A 23,620-nucleotide genomic window follows, 5' to 3' on the forward strand; every position below is an offset into this window, starting at 1 on the left:
TAGACCCTTACCAGCCCAGAGACAGCACCAGAGGTATCTACACAACAACCTTGTTAAAACTAGCTCTCATCTACCATTAGTTTCCCCATATATTTACCTTCCCACAATTTGATGCCCCTAGAAGCTCAGAGTTCTTTTCTGTTGTCTTGTCATGTGTCTAAAAATTTATCCTTTTGTTATGATGTTATATAAGCCCAAGTTGTAACCACCCCTTTGAGTTACTCATCTCTGAGTTCTCTCATCTGCACGATACACTTAAAAAAACAGCAAATGCAGAGAGAGGCTTTCTCTGAATGCCCCTTTTCTGCCTCAAGGCAGATCCTCCAAAAGGAGCTTGATGGCCATAAATCCCTTCCCTGGGAGCTTCTTGAACCAGGGAAGATGGGCTCTTGTCACAGGAGAGGAGGTACTATACCCAGACAGACTTTGTCACAAACTCTCATGCCTCCCATCTATTCTTCTACGCGCCCATTCGTGTTTCCTAAATTCATTTACTCTCCTCTAAAAGGCCTGCACCCCTGCCTCCATCCTCCATACCTTTCCCTATTAGATGGTATTTAATCCTGAATTCTAAGCCGCTTCAGAGAGTTACTCATTTTTCCCTGGGTATTTCTCATGTATACACAAGGTATACGTGCTTCTGTACTTGTGTTTGTTTTTCTTTTGTTAATCTTTATCACAGGGGTCTCAGCTATGCACTCAGAAGGGTGGAGGGAAAATTCCTCCCCTACACAGGCAAATCTGTCTCTCCCTGGGCACGACTCAGACACCCTTCTTCACATGGCCCTTCCTTAGTCCCTGGGGCCCAGCCTCACCTCATACTGGTCCACAGGAGTTCTATGATGGGGCTCAGAGGTTTAGTTTTCATGAGTATGTGTAGGCACTCTCAAAATCATCAAAATGACATGAAGATTATTTTAAGTTAAAAACATCTGAATAAACAGTAGCTAAACTTCTTTTGCTAACTTGAGGAGAGCCTCCCCAAAATACAGTTGCCATAAACCCCCTCTGTGGTGGGGCTTGGGGCGTGGTTTACAGCCAGAAAAGAGACTGACCACCGGATGAGAACAAACTTCAGAACTCTCAAGCCTTCCCTTTGTTTCCCTAAAAGCCCGTGTGTTTCCTAAACATCCTGTTTTTCCTTAAACCCTTTTCTCCTCTTCCTTACCCTGCTAGGTTGGTATATAAACCCCTGTCTTTAGCTGTTTAGGGAGCTGCTTCTTTTATGCACTTCTGTGTGCATGTGAATAAACTCTGTCTTTTCTCCTGTTAATCTGTCTGTTGTCAGTTAATTCACAGGCCCCCAACCATTGCAACCTAAGATGGTAGTGGAAAAGTTCTCCTCAGGACACATGACACTAAAATTTTCTAGGAACTGTTATTTGTAATGTGTTGATATCACATGGGGGAATGCCACAATATTCGGTGTAAATACATTAAATACATTGAAGTGGGTGCTTTTTGGGGGGCTGAGGGAGAATAGGGGATAAAGTATGAAGGGAAACAAAAATATAGTAATGATCCATCAAGTAGTTACAGTATTAATTCAATTCTAGTACCTGGGGGTAGAGGGAGCACTAGGAGCAAACATACCAAAATATAAATTACTCTTAGATGGCAGAGTTAATGCTGACCTTTTTGTTCCCTCTACTTTTCTATATTCTCTAAAAGTTTTCTAATCCGTGTGTTTTATTCTCATTATCCCCAAACCCAACACTTGAAAATGTTTTTCTCCTACTTGATAGGGGTCGTGGCCCATTACTGTCTCCCCCATTGCTTCTGTCAGCTACCTCCCACTTCTTAGCCACCCTGCCTCTCCTAGACACACACACGTGTACACACACACACGGACATGCACACACGCACAACCTACACACGTACACACACATGCGCATGCACACACACGCGCACACGTGTACACGCACACACATGCACACAGACACGTGCACACACACAGAGACACGTACACACATGGAGACACGTACACACATGGAGACACATACACACAAGTACACACGCGCACACACACACGTACACACACACACGCACAGGCTTTTACACACGTGCACACACACAGAGACACGTACACACATGGAGACACGTACACACTTGGAGACACGTACACACATGGAGACACATACACTCAAGTACACACGCGCACACACACACGTACACACACACACGCACAGGCTTTTACAGAATTAGCTTGTCTCTGTCTCAGCTTGTGCCTTGGTCAGTAGAAAGCATCAGTACTATGTCCTTTCTTCCAGAATGACCTCCTAGCTTTAGGACTGTCTTTGGTTCCCAGAAAAACTGACCTTTGCACTTTTGTCCTGCCCTGCTCTGTGGGTCTGCCTAGATTCCTGGTGTCAGCCTTCCTCAGTCTCTCAACCTGCTGCTACCTATTATATAGGGTTGAGTAGTGTCCCTGCCGAATTCACATCCTTCCTGGAACTCGAGAATGGTACCTTATTTGGAAATAGGTTTTGCAGGTATAATTACTTAAAGTCCTACTGGGATAGAGTGAGCCCTTAATCCAAAATGACTGGTCCTTATAAGAATGTCCTTATAAGAAGACGGCAAGAGACAAACACAGGGAGATCACTATGTGACAACAAAGGCAGAGATTGGAGTGACGTATCTATAAGCAAAGGATTGCCAAGGAAGCACGTATCCTACCCTGGAGCCTTCAGAGCCAGCATGGCCCTGGTAACACCTTGATTTTGGACTTCTGGCCTCCAGCACGGTGAGAAGATTAATTTCTGTTGTTTTAAGTCACCACATTTGTGGTACTTTGTTTCAGCAGCCCTAGGAAATTAATATATCCACCTAGACTCAACTGGGATTTCACCAGGGAGGATTCTGGGTACCCAGAAGGGCCTCATCTGCCTCCAGTATCCTCCTGGTCTGATATTCTCAACGTCCAGAGTCTTGGAGGAAGACGAGGGAGCGGTCTCCTTTGTGCCTTTATTTATGCTAAAATGAGCTCCAGTTGAACACAAATCAGAGATGAGATTAGATATTTTCCTCTACTTTAATGTAAACTTTACTTGGGCCATGCAGCAAACACAGGGAGAAAGATGTCTTGAGAATCTGGAAAAACGCAGTGGAAAGATTGAAATCTAGTGGAAAACTTTTTATACTGGGGTTATCACTTCTGAACCCACTTTCCGATACCTTTGTGCTGGCAGTGCTATGCCGTGAATAGTTTGGCCAAGCCTGGGGCACGCCCTTCTGTACCTCCAAAGTTCAAGGTAGAAAATCAGAATCCTCATCACTGTCCTGCTCTCCTGCTTCTCCACTGGGCTTCCACCTTGGAGAAGAAATAAAGAGCTGGCTCTGTTCTCCCTCCCTTCCCTGTGTCTCTCTGGAGAGCACTGAGAGGCCCTAGGGACAGAAGAAGTTCCTGGGAACTCCTAGATAAGACAGCTGTCCTGGAAACAGCCAGGAGCCGTCGCCATCTCTGACTGTGCTGTCACTCCAGCTGCAGTGAGTCTCCTGCTGGTTGAGATGTGCTGGTCCTTCTGCCACGCCCCCCTCCTGGGAGGACTGCCCCTTCCTACAGCAGTTGTCCAACTCCTGCCAGTCTTGTCCCCTCCAAGCCACTTTGTGCACTAGGCAGAGTGGATCTTTCCAAGCTGAGTCACTCACCCACCTGCTGAAACCTTCAGATAGCTCCCCATTCACCCTACAGTGAATTCCAACTTCTTACCGAGGCTGCCAAGTGGTAAGGCCATGGCTGAGTGGTTCTTTAGCACCTCTATCACCTGTCACCTCTTCTGTTTACTCCCTATGATAGGGAGCTAGTCACAATTCTCTACACAGGCCTCTCTTTTCCCTCTCTTCACTAGGCTTTTTCATGTGCACTTGCTGTGCCTGGAACCGTCTTTCCCATTCCCTGCTGTCTATCTCTCTCATACCCTCCATTTTCATTTAAATATTGTCATCTCTGAGAAATCTTTAAACACATGCACACACTCACACAGAGTCAGCTGTCCCAGTAAGTCAGTGCTTTTAAAATTGCTCTTTTACTGCTTAGCGCTCAAGATGATTTGTAAAGCTGTTTGTGTGATTATATGAAGAACGCCTGTCTCCTCCACTAGACTCTAAGGTCCTGAGGGCAGGAACTTTATCTTTTCATCATTTCATCCCAGCACCCAACCCAGAGCCTGGCTCGTACTAGAGGCTTACTTAAGTATTTTTTGCATGAATGCTGAATTTTCAGATAGCTCTGTAACTAGGGTCCATCCAGTTCTGATATTCTACGGGTCTACAGACCATATTTCCATCCACCCTCCTGACATATGTTTTCCACATTTAATCTACATGTGAATTTGCTGCTAGTAAAACACATGCCTCCCTGTTGTTGGTATATTATGATTAATGTGTATATAGAATTGTAACTTTTTTTCAGAGAAAAACTCTACATTTTCATCATTTCCTTTTGATGTAATTTGCGCTACTACTCATTGACTGATATCCTCTAAGAACTGCCTCCATTTTCTCCATATCTCTGATATTTCAGACTGATAGTTGCACTTGTATAGGAAATTATTTTTTCCCAGTTTTTTTGTGTGTAGTGATGAATCTTTAACACAGAGATATTTTTCAAAAAATAATCTCCGTCTGTACTTGGCAGGAGCTCTGCTTCCCCATTTTCTCCCTCCCCCTCTTTGCAGCCTCTGTCTTTCCTGCCCATGTTGCTTCTTTTCACAGCAATATTTTAGCAGCACGCCAGGCTTCTTCAGTTTCAGTGGTCTGCATTTTTCCAATTGGAAAATACTCCCTTGATCTATTGTTAATCATGGAGCTCACACGTACAGCCTGTATTTTTTCTTATTCTGGAAATACCTTTGGGATTGGGGAGGGAAGCTTAGCAGAAATTGGGAAGACCCTCTCAACAGAGGAGGTGTTGAAATTTAAGTTGTGTTTATTGGGAAGAAAAGTTGTGGTGCTGAAAATCCAGTGGGCTTTGGGGAACAAAAAGGGATCCCCACTGCAATCTCTGGGGAAAATTATGTACTTACTATGGGTCAGGTCCTCTTCAAAGAGTTTTATATTCTTCTTCTCATTTAATCCTCACCAACACCCTCGGAGGTCATTATTCATTAATTCACTCCCTGACTCATTTATTTACTGAACTAATATTTACTGAGTACGTAATATGTGCCAGGACATTCTGGAGGTTGAATGGGATGAGGCATTGAAAGCTCATAACAATGGGGTGAATCGAGATGTCATTTACAGAGATTAGGGTAAGGGCAAGTGTTTGGGTGGGGAAAACAAACATTCCATTTCCGACACGTTGCATTTCTTTCCTAACACCTGTTCCCTCCCCCATCTCCATTTTTCAAATAAGAAAACAGACTTCCAATAGATGCCCAAGATTGTATGGTTGCTAGGAGAAGACTCTGAACTGGAACCCAGGTCATTCTGATTCTGGAGCCAAGCTCTGTGCTTTCGACTCCATAGCCTTGAGAAAATGAAGCATGGCTGCACTGGGTGCTCACCCAAAGCCTGTCCCCTGTCCTTGTCCTCATCTAGCACAGTGGCCTCCTTTTTCCCATCTGAATACCTGTCACCCAACTTACACTGTCTCCCTGTATTTTAGAGGCTAATACTCTTGGCATAAAGAGTAGAAGAGGAAAAATCATTTAAGGCATTAGTTGTGACCCAATGAAAACCTGTCATTAAAGGACACATTAATTAGCTCATTTTCCTGTGATGACTCATTAATGAATGCTCTAGTGAAAGTGCTCCTCCAGACACTTAGGTAGAAAAATAGAAAAAGACAAAGCTAACGTGGGCAGAATCACCTCTGTCTCTTCTCCTGGGATAAGCCAGTCCCTGGATCTTTCTCTCAGGTATGGAGACCAGCGCACATGCTCTGGCCGCATTTTACCTGTGCGTGCTTAGTGGGGGGGCTGTCCCATTATAGCTCATCACCTGACATCTGTGATCTATCTCTTCTGTGCTTACATTCTGCATCCTCAGATGCTCAAGCAGAGGGATTAGGTGACACAGTCAGATCCCTGAGGGTCTTTTGGATGATATATAAATGAGTGCTTTGAGGAGGTTTCTGCCTGATTCTCTTAAACAACAGCAACAACAACTAGCTTTGAAGACCTGTAGCCTTCACAGCTTAAAAATATTTTCCCAAAGGAAAAGGAAACAATTTTCAAGTCATTTCCTGCATATTAAGCAGGCATTTGTTTACACTACCAGCCAAGTTTTCAGACTTCAAGGAAGTGTATTTTCCCAGGATGTTGGTCTATAAAATTTAAAAATACTAAAAATATTCAAAGCATATGAGAAACAGGTGCAAACACAGATTCCTCCGGAGGCTGGGGGCAATGGGCTTGTTCAGCGTTCGGTACTGCCCCAGGCCCAGAGTGGGCTTTACTCAAGCTTCGTGGCTCCAGGCTCCAGGGTTCAGATGTGTTCCACAATACGAAGTCACTCCTTCCCCTTCTCCCCTCCTCTTCCCTTTTCCATTTTGATAAGTTTGCAAGCAAATTGCAAACTGTCATCTCAACATCTTTACCTTCACAATGGGATCTCACTAGAGATCGTAGCAGGTGGCAAATTGGTCAGATTTATCATTATTTGCATTTTTAATTTGTGGTATTTCAGGCCCAGAGAGTTTTTTATGGGTCTTAAAATGGCAACAGAAACATTGATACATAATGCATTATCTATTTTTCGTAATGCATGTAGTTAACAACCCATCGACAAACAGAAAAATCATCAGCACTTCAAGCTAGATGAAGTTATAGCTTTAGCTTTCTTTCGCCCCTACTCTTCCCCTCTGTGGTCTCTAAGAATAAATTGCTCGTGTCTGAAGCACAGTCTGCGGCCGCCATGCTGATGTTTTGTCAACAGGAAAAGCCTTCTTAGTTGCAGCTTATGATTCAGAATGACCAAATCTTAAATAACTAAGTTAAAGTGTTTGTTGGGCTTCCACAGTTTCTTGACTTGGGAACACTGGGTACTTTTTCAATTTAAGCAAAAGGTGAGAAAGCAAGAGGAATACCTCTAATCCTGATCCTGCTTTCTCTTTCCTTCCAAACCCCTAAACCTCCCTCTACAGTATTCCTTTGTCATACTTTCCTTCCCCATCCCCTCCCCACCCCCACCAGACATTGCTGTTGGCATAACTCTAAGTTGGAAGAAAGAGAAATCCTTTTGAAACAAATCTGTAATCCTTTTGAAATAACAGCTCCACAGATAAACAATACACCTAGACAGGATGCCCAGGAATTTGACTGAGAAGATACCAGCAAAATAAAGGGGACCTTGAGCAATTTTATCAGAAGGATGATCAGTGAAGAAAACCATGCAGGCTCATTCAAGAGAAATGTAAAGACCTTACTGTGTTCATGGTGGCAGAGCTGTAACTCAACTGAGATAGGCAGATTCCTTATTTTTCCAGGCTACTCCAGGCACCTCTACCCGGAAAGCCCGTTCCATCAGGATGAAACACCTCTGAAAAGTCTATCGGATAGATTTTCCCTTTCTTTGTCTCCTACCGTGTAGATAAATCAGTTAACCAAAATGCCATTTGTGGGCAATGCTCCAAGATGACACATGTTCTGTTCTGTGTGGGCAAGACCAGGAAAACGCTCTCTGCCCTCCAGGAGTTGAGTGGTCATTGACACCAGACGGTGCAGCGGATGATTGGTCTTCAGTTATTTAACGTGTGTTCGTTTTCAGCCACCTTGTACTCTTTAGAACTTCCTCATTTCACCAGGTCCATCAAATACCTCTATTAAATCCATAGTTGTTGGAAGAGTTTAAATCACAGATAAAAGTAATCACTTGCTTCATCAGTGATATGATTATCCTTTCAGGATTTCCTTTATTCAAGTATTTATGGAGTGCTTACTAGATTACTGGGTACCATTCATGGCATTAGGGAGGCCTCACTGCCACATCAAGTTTTAATGTCTTTCTAGACCCAAGAAGATTAGAGAGACGTAAAAAAATATGTGCATAATTTCCACACTACAAATAATGGCTTGCTAGCAGGCATCTGACTCCAGCCAGAATTTACTGGAGACCTTGACATTGGCTCTACTTACTGCTAATGACTAAACTTTCTTCTGGTGATAAATTAAAAAGACTCTAAAAACAATAGCTTGGGCAACTGAATCCAGGTTTTCCTGCATGATATTTTCTAGTCAGGAAGAGTCACTCCCACAATGAGTGTTTTAGAGGATCTGGAGGACGACTTATGACATCTCCAGTGAGAACCTGATAGCTTTTTTATACAGTTGATGGCATTGGGTCGTCTCCATAACACATGGTGGCACTCATCAATGCGTAGTCCCTCTAAAGCAGAACAGACTCCTGAAGAGTACATTTTAGAACACATCACTTGCTCTTTATTCTTTTATTGCAGTTTGACTTTCCTCTTGCTAATAAGCTGCCCTCTTCTCTGAGAAGATTTATAATGTCAGGAATGCACATGCAAGGACAGTTTAATAAATAATAAAGTTCTAAAGGAAGGCTTATGTTAATTTATAATGCACCATTTGTCGACAATCTGAAAGACATTATTTCAAACAAAGGTAACTAGGGGGATGTTAATAGCCAGCAAATGTATTTGTGATAACTCTTATTCATTGCATTGTAGAAAAGATTTGTCATTATGTTAGTCATGTTCTTAATTGTACGTAATTTTCATAATTTACTTTTTAAATCAAAATATCATAGTAGATGCTTTCAACAAACTTCCAGTTTTAGATTATTATATATACTAACATATGCCAGACTTTGGGTTTTAGTAAAGATAACAAGTGGCTCAGATGTGCTTCCAAATGTTAGTCTAGCATCATTTTATTTAGTAAGGCTGGCATGCTCCCAGGTTCCAGATAAATAGAGAATTGGGCAATTATCCAGATAATCTGATCCAAAAAACATTTTTTTGCTTGAATTGTTTTTTTCTTGGGCAGAAATATCTAAGTTAATTGGCTTAGCCATTTCTTTTATATGCTTGTGCATATTCAGTCTGAAGCCTAGGGAACAAGCAAAATTCCACTAAGCTTCCTTGGGATATCACTGGACTTATTGCTGGTAGGTGGAGTTTATTGTACAGAAACAAGGAAATGAGAGGCAATAGCCATGTTCCTTGGGAGCTTCTTTGGTTAATGTCTACATCTACATCCACCAGTTTTTCTAGGTGAGGCTATGAATGTTACAGGGTTTATGGAAGTGGCTGCAGTTCAGTAGATGGATCCAAGATAAGGGGACAGATGGAATAAAATTAGTTTAATTCCAGGATTTTTCATCTGTTCATAATTTGCAGTGCCCTGCAGCTTCATGTAAGCCTGGTTCTTCAGTGCCTGGCTGTGGGTGATCCCATTCCTACAGAGAGGCTTCAATGGCCTCATGCATGCACGACTAAATTGTCCCCCTCTTCAGTCTCAGTGTCTCATGCTCCAAATCCTCTAATTCATGTTACCTACCAGGCAAGTAAATTTCCAAAACCCTAGCTTTCATTTTAGTCTCCTAATCACAAACTTTCAGGCACTCTCCATTTCTAAGAGGATAATATCCAGACTGCTTAGCTTGACCTGCAGGGCCCTCTGAGGTCTGCCCACTCATCTCTTCAGCTTTCCTTCTGGTGCCCCTACAGGAAGTCTTTATTGCAGTCACGTGGAGTATCTCATCAGTCCCTTGGCTGCTGTGGGCCATCCTGGACCTCACCTTCACTTGCCTCCTCTGAAAGCCTATGTCTCTCTTCCCACTGATTCAGTTCCTTCTGCTCATTAAAGCCTAGCCCAGTTCTGCTTCCTCCTTTGAGATCTTCCTGAACAGGATGGTCCATGAGGCCTCCTTTGCTGTCAGTTGGTACCAATCCTTCGCCACCTAATTGTGTCCCATGCAGGGGCAACTCTTGCCCTGACATCTTATTTGGACAATGAACTCCTTTCCTGCCGGTGACATCTTGTCAGCCGAACATGTGAAACCTTTTTGCATGCTTCATGGCATCATAGGCTCTGACTGAATGGCAGGATGAGAAATTATGAGCCCAGTTGTATTTTCTACTCTTTCAGCCACACCTTCTGCAGTGGAAGGTATCTTTCAGATAGAGACAAGTGAAACTCTGAGAAGCCCAATGTATGAACAAGACCTCTGACTCACAACTTCCCACAATGGCTAAGAGCTGGCTCTGGGGTCTGAGTGCCTAGATTAAAACAGTGGTTTAACTACTTATTGGCTGCATGATATCTCTCCACCTCTGTGCCTTCATATAAAATGGGGACAATAATGGTACCCATACCAATGGTTGTTGAGGGGATTAAACAACATCATATAGGTAAGGAACTTAGTGCTTGGTACACAGTAAGTGCCCACTAAATATTTTCTTTTAATTTATTATTAAACTCAATGAACTCCTTTCCTGCCGGTGACATCTTGTGTCAGCCGAACATGTGAAACCTTTTTGCATGCTTCATGGCATCATAGGCTCTGGATGAGAAATTATGAGCCCAGTTGTATTTTCTACTCTTTCAGCCACACCTTCTGCAGTGGAAGGTATCTTTCAGATAGAGACAAGTGAAACTCTGAGAAGCCCAATGTATGAACAAGACCTCTGACTCACAACTTCCCACAATGGCTAAGAGCTGGCTCTGGGGTCTGAGTGCCTAGATTAAAACAGTGGTTTAACTACTTATTGGCTGCATGATATCTCTCCACCTCTGTGCCTTCATATAAAATGGGGACAATAATGGTACCCATACCAATGGTTGTTGAGGGGATTAAACAACATCATATAGGTAAGGAACTTAGTGCTTGGTACACAGTAAGTGCCCACTAAATATTTTCTTTTAATTTATTATTAAACTGTCAAAAGAATTAGGTCCCAGTTTTCTCTTTCAGGGGGAGTGACAGTTGACAGTAAAAGCACAGGACCACTATTGAATAGTGGACTTTGGAGATGGGTCTCCATCTCCTGGACTAACCTGGTAGTTCCAAGTATTCTCAGGGGGTGTCGCCTTGGGCCCATCTACTGGGATGACAAGCCCAACTCTACAGAGAGAGTTTTATTTTTATTTTGGTGTACCTCCTCCTCAGCCCTTTGACATAACTGCAAGCCTTTCTCAATTCAGCAAGCTATTGCTGTTGAATCTAGGATCAACACAGTAGTCTAGGATGGGTTAGAGCTATGAACAAAACAAATGTGAAAACTGTACAGGTGAGACAATTGAGAAGTCCAAGACCTGGACTAGGAAACAACCAGAAGTATCCTAGACATTCCTGAGCTGCCTGGGGTAGAGCTGAGACATTTATACTAGAACCACAGTATAATCTTGCCTGTGTGCTGCATGTCTTTTACTGTATGGATTTGCATTTAAGTCACCTCTTTACCACATTTATGTGGTTTCAAATATTTCACCTAATGGGCTGCTTTTCCTTCAGGCCTGCATCTGCCACAGCTTGAGGAAGTTCCCTTCCTTCCTGTGAGCCTGAATAGGCAAGACCCAGTGTTAGACCAGAAGACAACCCATTTGGCTCCTGGACACACCCGGAAGAGCCCACAGGGCAATCTGCCTGCAGGGCGGTAAGTGGGAGAGTTACCTTGAATTCAGTCTCAATGTTGGCTAGTCTGGCTAGCTCATTGCTTAGCTCCAGCGCGGTGAGGACAGGGTCTTCGCTGGACAGGGACAAGTAGGCAGCACTTGCCAGTCCCTTGTAGGCGTTCATGCGGGAGCGCGAGTGGCTGAAGGAGTCCTTCCGCTGCTTCTCGGTGCACTCACCGCACTTGCAGAAGTAGTCGTGGGGCCGCTCGATGCGGGCGCCCTTGAGCAGGAGGATGTGTACGATCTCATACTCCTGGCAGTGGGCCGCCAGGATGATGGGCGTGATGTCGTGGGAGAAGCGCGTGCCGTCCTCGTCGTAGGCGTAGAAATCGTCGTCGCGCAGCTCCTGCTCCAGCGGGCTGAGCGTCAGGCGCTGGCCCTGTGCGAAGGCCGGGTGGCTGAGGATGGCCTCCACGATGCGCACGTAGCCCTTGCTGATGGCCAGCAGCAGCGCGTCCCCCACCCGCGCCAGGTTCTCCTTCTTGAGCAGCAGCTCCGTGACCTCCAGGTGCTCATTGCCCACTGCCAGCTGCAGCGCGTTCTGCCCCATGTAGTCCACGCAGTTGAAGTTGAGGGTCTTGGACTCCTCCAGCATTTTCCTGACCACCGGGATGTTGCCATACTCAGCCGAGTCCAGAAAGCGCTCCTCTTCGGGCGTCAGGCTAGTGCCCTTCTCATTGAACATGTAGGCGGGACCCCGGATGGCCTGACGGCGGCCCTTTTCCCTCAGTGTCGTGTGCCGGCGCTGCATGGTTTTGAAGGTGCTGCTCCCCGACCTGTGGGGTGATAAGGCAAAGATGCTAGTTACTCTCCCAGGATCCTGCAGGTTCCCCAGGGGCAGAGCAAACGAAAATTGTTGAGATGGAAAAGAATATCGTGATTGGAATATTTTGAGAAGTTATGAAATCCTGTTAGAAATTATTGTCCTATCACAGATTAAGACAAATTTAATAACCTGAACTATTCTTATACTAACGGAAGAATATTGGTTAAGTTACACAGCAGTCTATCCGCCTTGGGTGGAGGAGTGTCCGAAAAGCTGAAACGTGGGTTTAGGCCAAGCTAATGGTGGAGGTGGATAGTGTGAGGTCACGATGTGGTGGAAACAGGCCAAGGGCTGTCTGTTTTATTTCCATTCGTGCAAAGCTGAGAATGTCACTTAACTTCTTTGTGCTTTAGTACAATGCTTTTCTGTGCTTTTACCAGTACAATGTGGATAACTTTTGCGTGCCATAGAGTCCGTAGGAGGATTAAATGAGGTAACGTGCATGTAGAAAGTACTCAGTCCACGTTAGTTTTATTGTCCCCTCCTGCCTGTTGATGTGCCTAGTTCTTCAGGGGTTCTGCCATAGAAATGGCCACCATGGATACTGCTGCCTTTGCTTCAGGTGTATTACCCCCACTGAGCTCCCACACTGTGACAAAACTGCAGCAACATGCAGGCATGGCCACACACCTCTGTTTCAGTGCTATACTACAGCGGGACTGTGCTTTCTTGCTCGTCCCCATGCAGTCTGAGCACCTACTAAAGGGCAGGGTGTTGCACGGAGCAGGCCTAGACTCATTGCTGCTTACTGATGGCCACCGAAGCAGCCTTCCTGAGGAAATTCAGCCACGGTTTCTTAAGATCAAACCTAGATTTTTATGTGGATGGAAAAGCAGGGTAATTTATGTGCTGGGTTCATTTCTTTCTTTTTTTCTTTTAATTTAATTTAATTTTTTTATACAGCAGGTTCTTATTAGTTATCAGTTTTATACATATTGGTATGTATACATGTCAATCCCAATCTCCCAATTCATCCCACCGCCACCACCACCACCACCACCCCCGCCCAACTCCCCACTTTCCCCGCTTGGTGTCCATACGTTTGTTCTCTACATCTGTGTCTCTATTTCTGCCCTGCAAACCGGTTCATCTGTACCATTTTTCTAGATTGCACATATATGTGTTAATGTACGATATTTGTTTTCCTCTTTCTGACTTACTTCACTCTGTATGACAGTCTCTAGGTCCATCCACATCTCTACAGATGGTTCATTTCTAACACGTTGTTCTTTCCCATTGTGGCATAGTGTAGACATTAATTCTAATACTATTAGTAGTAGTCAACATATATTAAGCACTTCTGATATGCCAGGAACTATACTAGGAGGTTAATATACTTCACATATATTGCCTGTGGAATTCTTGCATAAACCCTATGACGTAGATACTATTATTATCCTTATCTCAGATGAAGATCTTTTTTGTGTGTGGGGGGGGTCCTGTGTTCTTTATTTGCACAGAGTGAAAATGTCAAAAGTTACATGTGAATGAACTTACAGTCAATAAAATACATGTCTACTAGAAAATACAAATAGGGTTGCCTTGGCATTGCATTGACATGGGCTGGAATTTGCTGATAGATGATATCTCTACACAGAAGAAGTTTTAGCATGCAGTTATTGCTCTTATGCGTCGCCACAGCTTCACAACGTCCGTGACTCTGTGCCCACCCACTGCTCCGAGGTCATGGTCGTTGTTTCTAAACACCCTTGATAATAAAATACTGTATGGTTTGGAAGCACATTTCAGGAAACAGTAATGGAGTTGGCCATGACCACCATGCTTGTTCGCAACATATCTTGCACTATTTGTCATTTATTTTTGATCTAAAAAAACAGTGAAACTGGGCTTCCCTGGTGGCGCAGTGGTTGAGAGTCTCCCTGCCGATGCAGGGTACACGGGTTCGTACCCCGGTCCGGGAAGATCCCATGTGCCATGGAGCGGCTGGGCCCGTGAGCCATGGCCGCTGAGCCTGCGTGTCCGGAGCCTGTGCTCCGCAACGGGAGAGGCCACAACAGTGAGAGGCCCGCGTACCGCAAAAAAAAAAGACAACAAAAAAACAGTGAAACTTTTGACATGTCCACCAGAAACAACACATTTAAATAACATGGAAAAAAATGTCGGTGAATGTCTTTTTTCTGTTTAATCATCTTACACACTTAGTTTATCTAACTGGCAATTTCGTAAACATATACTTTACTGTCAAGATTCAGGTTGAAACATAATTGTCTTAAAAAGATTGTGAATGAAAATTTCATAATTGGACTTGCAAGGTGCGACGCCAGCCCCGCTCCTAGCCTTTCCTGCCTGTTTCTTACATCAAAGGAGTTACATCTGTACCACAAAATAAAAATTAAAGTAGCCTTGGCTTACCCACAATTACACTTTCACTTTTCTCACCCAGCTAATTGTTTTAAAACTAAGTAGCTAATACGGCTGTTGGTGCAAACTTATTCATAATAGATGTGAACAAAAGGGCCAGTAGGTTTCATTCCTACTCAGCCCATCACAGAGCAGACGGACTAGCTACAGGGAGACGGGTTCTGCAGCCTGTGGCCCCGGGTCCCCTCTTCCCGGAGTCCCCACCTCACATGCTCTGACCCAGTCCACATGCACCGAGGGAAACACGGCTCCCCTGCTCAGCGGGCGCCCGCTGTACCAAGAGGCAGCGTTCTGCCCGCGGCAGTGACCGCAGCCCAAGCCGACCTGTTGCAGCGCCTGCGCACCGAGCACAGGGCAGGCGAGGGCACAGCTGCGACCTGATGGCACCTTTCCTTCCTTCCCTGTGCCGCTCACTATGGTGCGTCTTGACCATCGGCGCTGTTGCCATTGGCGGGAGCTGGGAAGAAACGTGCGGTACATCTTGCTCTTAGCAAAGCAAGGGGTCACTCTAGATATGGCTATGGAGTAAGGTTTGCAAACGGCAAGGTGGTTTAAAAAAAAAAATCAATCCCACAAAATGCGTATTTATCTGAAGTCAAATCCTTTTGCATATCCAGTGTAAATTTATTTTTTGACAGCATCCAATAAATCCCAGTAAAGTCGCTAAATTAAGATTCTTTAACATGGCAAGTGGTGTCAGAGCTCTTTAAGCAATGCTGATATGCACTTGATTTTATGCCCATGGTGGTCTGCAGCAAGCTGTATTTGCAGAGCAGCCTTAGCAAACAGAAGCAGTTGCACCGTATATGAGTAACCTGTAAATTATCAGTAATTATATTTAATGAAATGTCCCTCAAAGTCCCTTTGTCACCTTCCAGTGACATTGTAAGGAACCTGCCCATCTCGCTAAGCGGATTTCTCAGCAGCCTCAGTCTCCTGCTCTGAGAGCCTCGGTCTCCTGCTCAGTCTCCTTCTCTTCCGACAGAACTGACATCCACGGTGACACCGAGTGGGTGATGCTCTGCGTGGCCAGGTTGTAGTGGTTGGTGACGGTGTAAAATTTCTCCCGGGCGTCGGAGTCTTGCTCCGCATAGTAGCTCTCCAAGCCTCCTGGGATGCACTGGGTGTTCTTGAGGGTGAAGCCATCGGGACAGGCACGGTCATAGTTGTACACCTTGTAGACGACCAGGAAGATGACACAGGTGAGGAAGACCAGGGCAAAGAAGACCAGCACAGACACCTTGAACCTCTCGGTAACACCCTCAGTGATGCTGACAGTGAACTCGGCTATCTTGGGAGAACGTGCTTTGCCTTTCTTTCGGTCAGGTTCATTTTCAGTCTTAGTTTTCACGACCACCTTATCCGGGGGCGGGAACTGCAGCTGATTGACATCAAGGGGCGTCATCAGGGGGATGGTGTCGAAGCCATCCTCCAGCAGCGGCTGCTTGGTGCCCTTCTCCGTGAAATTGTTTCCCAACTTCACCATGGTTCCGGGAGACCCAAGGCTGCCAGCCCACACCCGGCCCCGGCAGGTCTGCGCTCCGACCGTGCTCTGAGCCTCCGTGTTACCCGCCCCTGCTCACAGCAATCTCAGACGAAGCTCTTGAGACAAGTGGGGCTGAGAGACAGGCTTTCAAGTTAAAAGGTCTAGAGTTGGAACCCTGGCTCCACCTTTTGCCAGCCTTGTGACTCTGGACAAGTTACTGAACCCTTTAGTTTGTCAGGGTTTTAAAATGGCAGACTGGAGATAATAATAGCTGTCATGTAATTTGAGCTTGATCTGGATGTCCCATCTCTAGCTCACCTGGACTCCTTGAGCAGGTTCCCAGTTCAAGATGCTTTAACTGTAAAATAGAGAGTCTGGACCAGGTCCCTAAGTCTCTACAAACTTGAACCTCTCAAACTATTTTATTCTCCAATTGGCCCTACCCACATTTTCTAGCCTCTTTTACTAGTCTACCCACACTCATATCATTCAAATAATATTAGAATGGCATACATTTCAATAAGAAAGTATCTGTTCTAAAGAGTAAGCACTTGGGGGTTGGTTTTGAACTATTTTCCATCTTCCCAGTTGTCTTTTTGTTATTGGTCATGTGTCCATGCATTGAGTACTTCACTGAAGTCATTTGTAAAAGATAAACAAAAGTAATCACAGAGGAAGGCTTTTTAAAATTATACCTAGTATTTTGAGATTAAAAAAAAAGTATTGTCATTCAGTCTTGTGATTTTAAAAGATTTGGGCTCTATTTAGTTTTCTGCTCATTTTACCTTCTGACATGCTCAAACCCTTCTGGTGTTAGCTCCTTTGGGGGCCCCAATCTGGTAAAAAGCAGAGACTTGGAGGTCAGACTTTGTACTCTGATCCTGCTTAGGCCTGAGTCACACTTCTTGGGAGAAGCTGCTAAACTATTCAGTGGAGCAGCTTCTTCATCTGCAAAAAAGTAAAAGGAATAATGATGGACAACTCCTTCAAAAGGCAACTGTGGGTGATAAATCCTGATAGATTGCTCCTCTCTTCTTTAGGAAGAGCTTCTGAACCGCCGTCCACTTTTCTAAAGTGTACGTTGATAAAAAAAATTGCTAGGGAAGATTCCCAGAATTCAAGTTTATGAGCTCCTCCTGAGTCCATTTCTCTCAACAATGCCATCCTTCCAGGGAGGGAGGGTGCTCATTGATGCCAACGCAGACCGTAGATTGGGATTCCAAAAGAGATCTTTACAGGAGAGGGAAAGACTCACAAATTGGGCACGGTGTTTATTATTACAAGTTCTTTTAGAAGGAGAGGAGGTAACTGAGTTGAAAGCTAAGCAGTCACCTCATTTGTGTCCCCAGAGGGCCTTGTTTCAGAAGATGATGTGAACTCAGTTTCAAGGTCTGTTATCTGGGGACACAACCTCAGGTGGGAATTAAGCCCACAAAAGACTAAAACTCTTTCTCATGGAATTTCTCAGCCTGTCCTATTATGAGGCTTCTCCCCTCTCAGGAGCACCTCTCTGGACTTGCCGTCGCGACTCAACCTGAGAAAAGACTCAAGAGCACCTGAGCAATGTGTCAGAGATGTAACAGTAACTGTCCTAGCAGGAGCCAGAGCTTGAGCTTGATTCCACATCACTTTTCCACTGGAGGTCTGCTCAGGAGGGAGAATAGGTCAGGTGCCAAGGTCAAGAGTACACAACTATTACACAGCAGTGAGCCATGGAGAGATTAATTCAAAGGAAATATAATAACTACTGAACCAAGTCAGAGCAGAGAAAAATTTCTCAAGGAACACATAAGTACTCAATCTAAATTCAGAGTCCATATGGATGTCATAGACTCTGTAGCCTACAAACATAAAGGATGTTAAAGCATCGTTTGTTAATTCCCTTCATTAAATAAACAAACAAATGAAAAACAAGGTATTAACATTCTCATTTTCAGGTGGAGAGACTGAGGTAGATGAAGCAAAATGACTAAACCTCAGGGCAGATAATTTCTGTGCAGGAGTTGCACGTCATATAAATCTTGATGTTTCTGTAATAATCATGTTTTATCAAAGAAAAAAAAATGTGTGTGGCTAGTATTTGTCAGAAGTTAAAATGTCTTTATTACTTCCCATGCGTTTTCCTGAATGACCTTGAAAGCAGACACTCAGATATAGTAAGAAATAAACAAGCCTTTCTTTCCCATCCTTAAATACCTCAGCTTTGACTTACATTTGGATGCTCACGGAATTGTCAGTTCAGCTCCCTTCCTTACAGAATATGGTGTTGATGAAACGTTATGGGCCTTCAAATTGTGTATGCATAACAAGAGTATACTGGGACATTTCTACTCCATGAGATTACTCTTAGCATAAGGGGTTTTACAGCAAACCCTGGAGCTACGTGAATTGATTCAGATATTGAGGGAGGCCTTTTAACCTCACTGGCAGTCTTATCAGCTCCAGTTTCTATTCTAATGATACTTTCAAAGCATTTGTTTTATTTTTTCAGCTTTGTTAAGGTGTAATTGACAAAATTATAAAATATTTAAAGTACACATTGTGGTGATTTGATATATATTTCTATGTTTTGGTTAGAACATTTAAGTTCTACTCTCTTAGCAGATTTCAGTTATATAATACAGTGTCTTCAACTGTAGTTACCATGTTTTACATTAGATCTTCAGACCTTATTCATCTTATAGCTGAAAGTTTGTACCCTTTTACCAACCTCTCCCTATTTCCCCCATTTAAACATTTATATACCTATGAAAATATTTAGCCACCGTATCCTTGCCATTTAATCTTGACATAATAGATAGTCAGGCTTTAGCCATACTTTTCATATGGGTTGGAAAGACTCCACAAAAGCTGATACTTAAGAAAGATAGTCATTTGGCCCACAATAGCTGGTGGACAAAGCTCACACTCATGAATCAGATGTGTTGTTCTGTTGGACTCTGGGGATCCTGTCAGTTTTACTGCCAATAATGAGCAAAATGATTCTCCCTAAAATGCAGTTAGCATTTAATTGCCCCTTCTTTAATTTTTTTCTTAAAAATGAACTTTGAATGCAAATGCCTTTTTATTTGCATATATTATTGAGATAACAAGTGATCAAACTCATCAAACACCTCAATTAAGATACTGTGTATCTTTTCCATTTTCCATAAATGCATACATTAACATTTGATGTCATTGAGAAGAAGGGTTTCAGTGGAAACAAAACCATATTTGAGAGGAGGACTGATTATTAAACTCCTTCTTGATCCCTTGGTTGCTATTTTTATCAAGCTGCTCTTACAGATGCATCAGCCAGTCTGAAGGAAGCCAGATGTCAGTGATCCATAAAAAGTATGAATTCTACACCCTAAGTCCCGCTGCAAAAGAGCATGACCACAGCGCCTTTTGGAGACAGGGACTGTGGTTAATTACTGTTGTAGCAAAGGCCACACTTAATCACAATGTCTTTTTAGCGATATTTGTTGTGGTTTTTCTAAAATTGCTACATGCACCATAGGTCTTTGTAGAAATTATCCAAGCCTGAAACCAATTTAGTCTGTAACATTCCACAACTAAACTTAGAACCAAATAAAATCCCGGAGTCAGGTCAGTCATCCAGGAAAACCTAGCTCTGGTCTGTACATCCTTTTTCAAGTGTACATATTGTGAATTTTAGTTCAGAGCAACAGTGATGAAATAGTCAAGGGATTTTGAGTTTTCTCCTAAACCTCAGTTCTCTTGCCAGTAGAAAGGAAGTATTAAAATCCACCCTCCATGGGCCTCAAGACTACAGTCAAGATGAAATAATGTTTATCAAATGCCCTGGATACTGTAAAGCGTTATACAAATGTCCATGACAATAATGATGAACACCTTACATATCAGTACATTTAAGTAAATGATTATAAATTGACTTACATTTTACTCTACACTGATATGTAAAGCTTAGCTATTTTTCTAAATAATAGCTAGAGGTAACATATATTACACATTTGCCATGTGCTAACTGCTTTATATGAATTGTTTTAAATTCACACAAATCGTATGATAAGCTTGGCTATTGTCCTTAATGACTAATCATAATGATTAACACTTATTACACATTAACCACATTGCAGGCACCATGCTGAGTACTGTACATGCATTATCACTTTAAATCCTCATAAACTATATGATGTATTTGCTATTGTCATTCCCATTTAACAGGTGGTAAAGTGAAGCTCAGGTAAATTAACCACTTTTGCCTGTACAGCTGGTGAGGCTGAATAATTTGTGAGTGGTAGACCTTCTGTTAGGAGTCTAATCTGTCTGATTTCAAAGCCTGTGCTTTTAGCTGGTATGCCACTGCCATCCATCTTCCTCATGCATTTTTTCTAAGTTTCCTTAGACTGTAAATTTTCCCTCTAGAGTGCAGGATCCTTGAGGGCAGGGGAATTACTTGTTTATATGGTATATGTACCCGGCACCTGATGCTTGGCATATGGTGCCTGGTCAAATAACTTAATTCTTAAATACTTGAATTTGGGTTGGTTATTAAAGAAGGCCAATAAAACAGAGGTATTAATGTTTACTAGTGTCCTCTTTCTTACAAATACAGGAACCATGTACTCCTATAAATACTGTTTCCTATTTGTAACTGACAGCTTTTAAAATAAGGTATGAGTTGCAAAGGAAAATTAGTTTCCAGTTAGCTCCACTATAAATAATGGCCCATAAGTTGCTAGGTGAGACTGCTAATATCAGAGGGTGTATTAAGTCTTGTGGGTGACTTGGGCAGATGACTGAAGCAAGCGTCCCCACTGCTTCAGAACACTCCTAAATGTTTTTAAATGTATTTCTAAAGGCATCCAACTTATTTCTAAAGTATCATCTTCCTTATTTTGTCAAAGCTGAGGTGAGATAGTACATATAAATTACAGTGTTTAGTAAGTGCTCAAGTAATAATTGGATAATACTCCATGAATATACATGAGTTCATATTCCTTGCCCGTCAGGTCTTACAGGAAAGAAGCAAAGTACCCTTCTGCTACTCATTACAATACATTGTATTGAGACATACTTTCCAAACACTTCTGCTAATGTGGGATTTTTTTTTTTGCCATTGCATCTCGGATTGAAAACCATTATCCAGTGTTCCTGAAGGTTAATAAATGATTTTATCATCCATTTATCTTTCACCAAATAACATCATTTAGAGAAGAGGTTATTCTCAGTATTTTCAAACTACCCTAGGTATTAGCCGTGCAAGTATAACTAGTGCTTTGTGTGTGCTTCTTTTTTCTTTTTAAATCCTCAGTGTTTCCTCTCTTTGGAACTAAGGAGTCTGTGAAACGGAATATCTGTATCTCATTGTGTATAGCTCCAGGTAGAGCTGAAACAGTAAGTTCTAATAGTTACATTTTTTTTCTTCCAAAGATTTGTCTTGGAATACAGTAGATATGTGTAACCTTTTGATTGTTTATTGACCTCTGTGACAAAAGAGTCTGAAATAAACATCTAGTACCAAAAAAGTAAGAGAGGCTCTTAAATCATGAAATGCAATACTGAGAAAAGTAACATGCTGAATATTTATCTGGGGGTGGGGGGCAGTGTTGATTGCTTTTCCTAAGCAAGAGATCCTCTCATCCAGGATACCACGTGCATGTGTAATTAGCCTCAATGAGGCTTCACATAGTTTTGAATTTTTTCTGGGTTAATTACTGCCTAAAGGAGTTAGTGCAAGTGTTTTTAGAAATAATTGTTTTGAACTTATCATTGTGACATAGAACTTTAGTAAATTGTTAAATAATTGAACCAATGTCGTTGTTTAAAAGATCTTAGTGAGTTTGAATCATATCCATAATGAATATTCTGGATTTAATGTGAATTCATTCATAAATCTGATGTGTGCCCAGTGCTTCAGAAATAGGACCCACCAGCAGGTGGCATTCTGAGGTAAAAATTCACTGAGTGCCACCAGACAGGGTCATTCATTATTGCCTCTTTCAAATCTACCCTAAATCCATTAAGGCTTTAAGTCGCAATTAATGGCAGTAGCATCCTGGTTATGTCTACCCAATTATATACTTAAGTGAATTTACAACTTCAAAGTTAAAGAGGGAGGTTCTGTGTTCCAGAGTTTCAAAGCTTGTGTCAAAGCCCTGACAGATTACATCACTTTTATTAAAAGCATATTTGTTATGCTGAAATGGTTGTCTAAAGGACATGCTTTCAACAACGAAAAGGAACGAAAGGTAATAATCTCCTTCCCACCTGTAGTTCTTTAGTGGTGGCAACTTATTAGGATATAGCTTTTTCCTCCTCCTACCCCTGTGTTTATATTAAGATAAATACAACCACAAAAAAATCAAATTAAAAAGCTCTCAGTAGAGAAGTAGGAGAAGAGACAACACACATATTCTCTTATAGGAATAAAACTACACTCTAGCACAAAACGGCTGGGCTACCAGGATGAGTTGCCTATTTCTAAAAGGCTTTGTAAACTTAGACTTTCCATGAAAAAGTAAACAAAAAAATTCTCTACCAACCCAGCAAATAAGAGACTTTAGATCCAGATTTACATCTAAAAATCTAAGCAATGCACAAGAGGGAGAGGGCTAGTAAAAGTTTAATTCCATATTTCAGCGAGAAAACAAGCTGTACTGGAAAAATCATTATGAAAGAATCATCATAGCTGCTTACATTGAGGGTGAAATACGCAGGCTTGTCCGTCCTTCTCTAGATGACCGGAATCCGGTGTTGAGTCGTGGGAATCTGGCTCCCCATGGGTGGTAGCCTAATAGATGCCACTCTCCGTGGTGCTGAAGTATGAAGCTGGTCGAGTGAGTGGAGTTGCGAGGATGTGAAAGCGCACTCCAGTGTCCTTTGTGTTGTAGTAGTAAAAACTCGCCTTCCGTGGCAGACCCGCTTTACTGTTCTTTTCCTAATCTGGGTGAGATTTCCCAGGGAACATGACGGAGAGGGATCCGTGTGTGAGACTGGCACGCGGTGTGGTGATGGGTTCTTATAGTCCCCACCCCCTCTCCAGTAGCTTTGAAAGGGAGGTAGCAACTCTGCCTTCCTACCACAGCTCCTAAGGATTTCTGCCGGCCCCCACTCAAGCCCCAGAACAGCGCATAACACACACACACACACACACACACACACACACACACACACCTCAATTATATAAGGTAGCAGGTTCTGGCTCCCGAAGCAAAATATTCACCTGTTAAATGAAAAATAAAGAATGAACTGGTTTTCTACATGTTGTATCTGTGTGTGTTTACAGAGGGAAGGAGTTGAGAAGAAAACTAAAACCAGAGGAACCTTAAGAATAACAGAAGTAGTTTACTTTAATAAGTTTTAAGGTCACACCCC

At 42.8% G+C, this 23,620-nt stretch overlaps 2 protein-coding genes across 2 annotated transcripts in view; both read right to left on the reverse strand.

Annotated features, from left to right (window-relative positions):
- Nucleotides 1-23,161, reverse strand: part of TRPC7 (transient receptor potential cation channel subfamily C member 7) — a 145,016-nt gene extending 121,855 nt beyond the window's left edge. The window contains exons 1-2 of the mRNA XM_024125313.1: nt 22,943-23,161; nt 11,584-12,361 (exon numbers count right to left, since the gene is read on the reverse strand). Of these exons, the coding sequence (XP_023981081.1) occupies nt 11,584-12,361; nt 22,943-22,944 (780 nt within the window). The 5' untranslated portion in view covers nt 22,945-23,161. The remainder of the gene's footprint in view (nt 1-11,583; nt 12,362-22,942) is intronic.
- On the reverse strand, nt 15,722-16,280 carry LOC102974264 (neuronal vesicle trafficking-associated protein 1). The gene has a single exon (XM_028492987.2). It carries the CDS (start codon nt 16,277-16,279, stop codon nt 15,722-15,724), a length of 558 nt encoding a protein of 185 aa, XP_028348788.1. The 5' UTR covers nt 16,280.
- Nucleotides 23,162-23,620: the final 459 nt, after the last annotated feature.

The sequence above is a fragment of the Physeter macrocephalus genome, chromosome 8 (genome assembly GCF_002837175.3).
Source record: "Physeter macrocephalus isolate SW-GA chromosome 8, ASM283717v5, whole genome shotgun sequence".
NCBI classification, from domain to species: Eukaryota; Metazoa; Chordata; class Mammalia; order Artiodactyla; family Physeteridae; genus Physeter; species Physeter macrocephalus.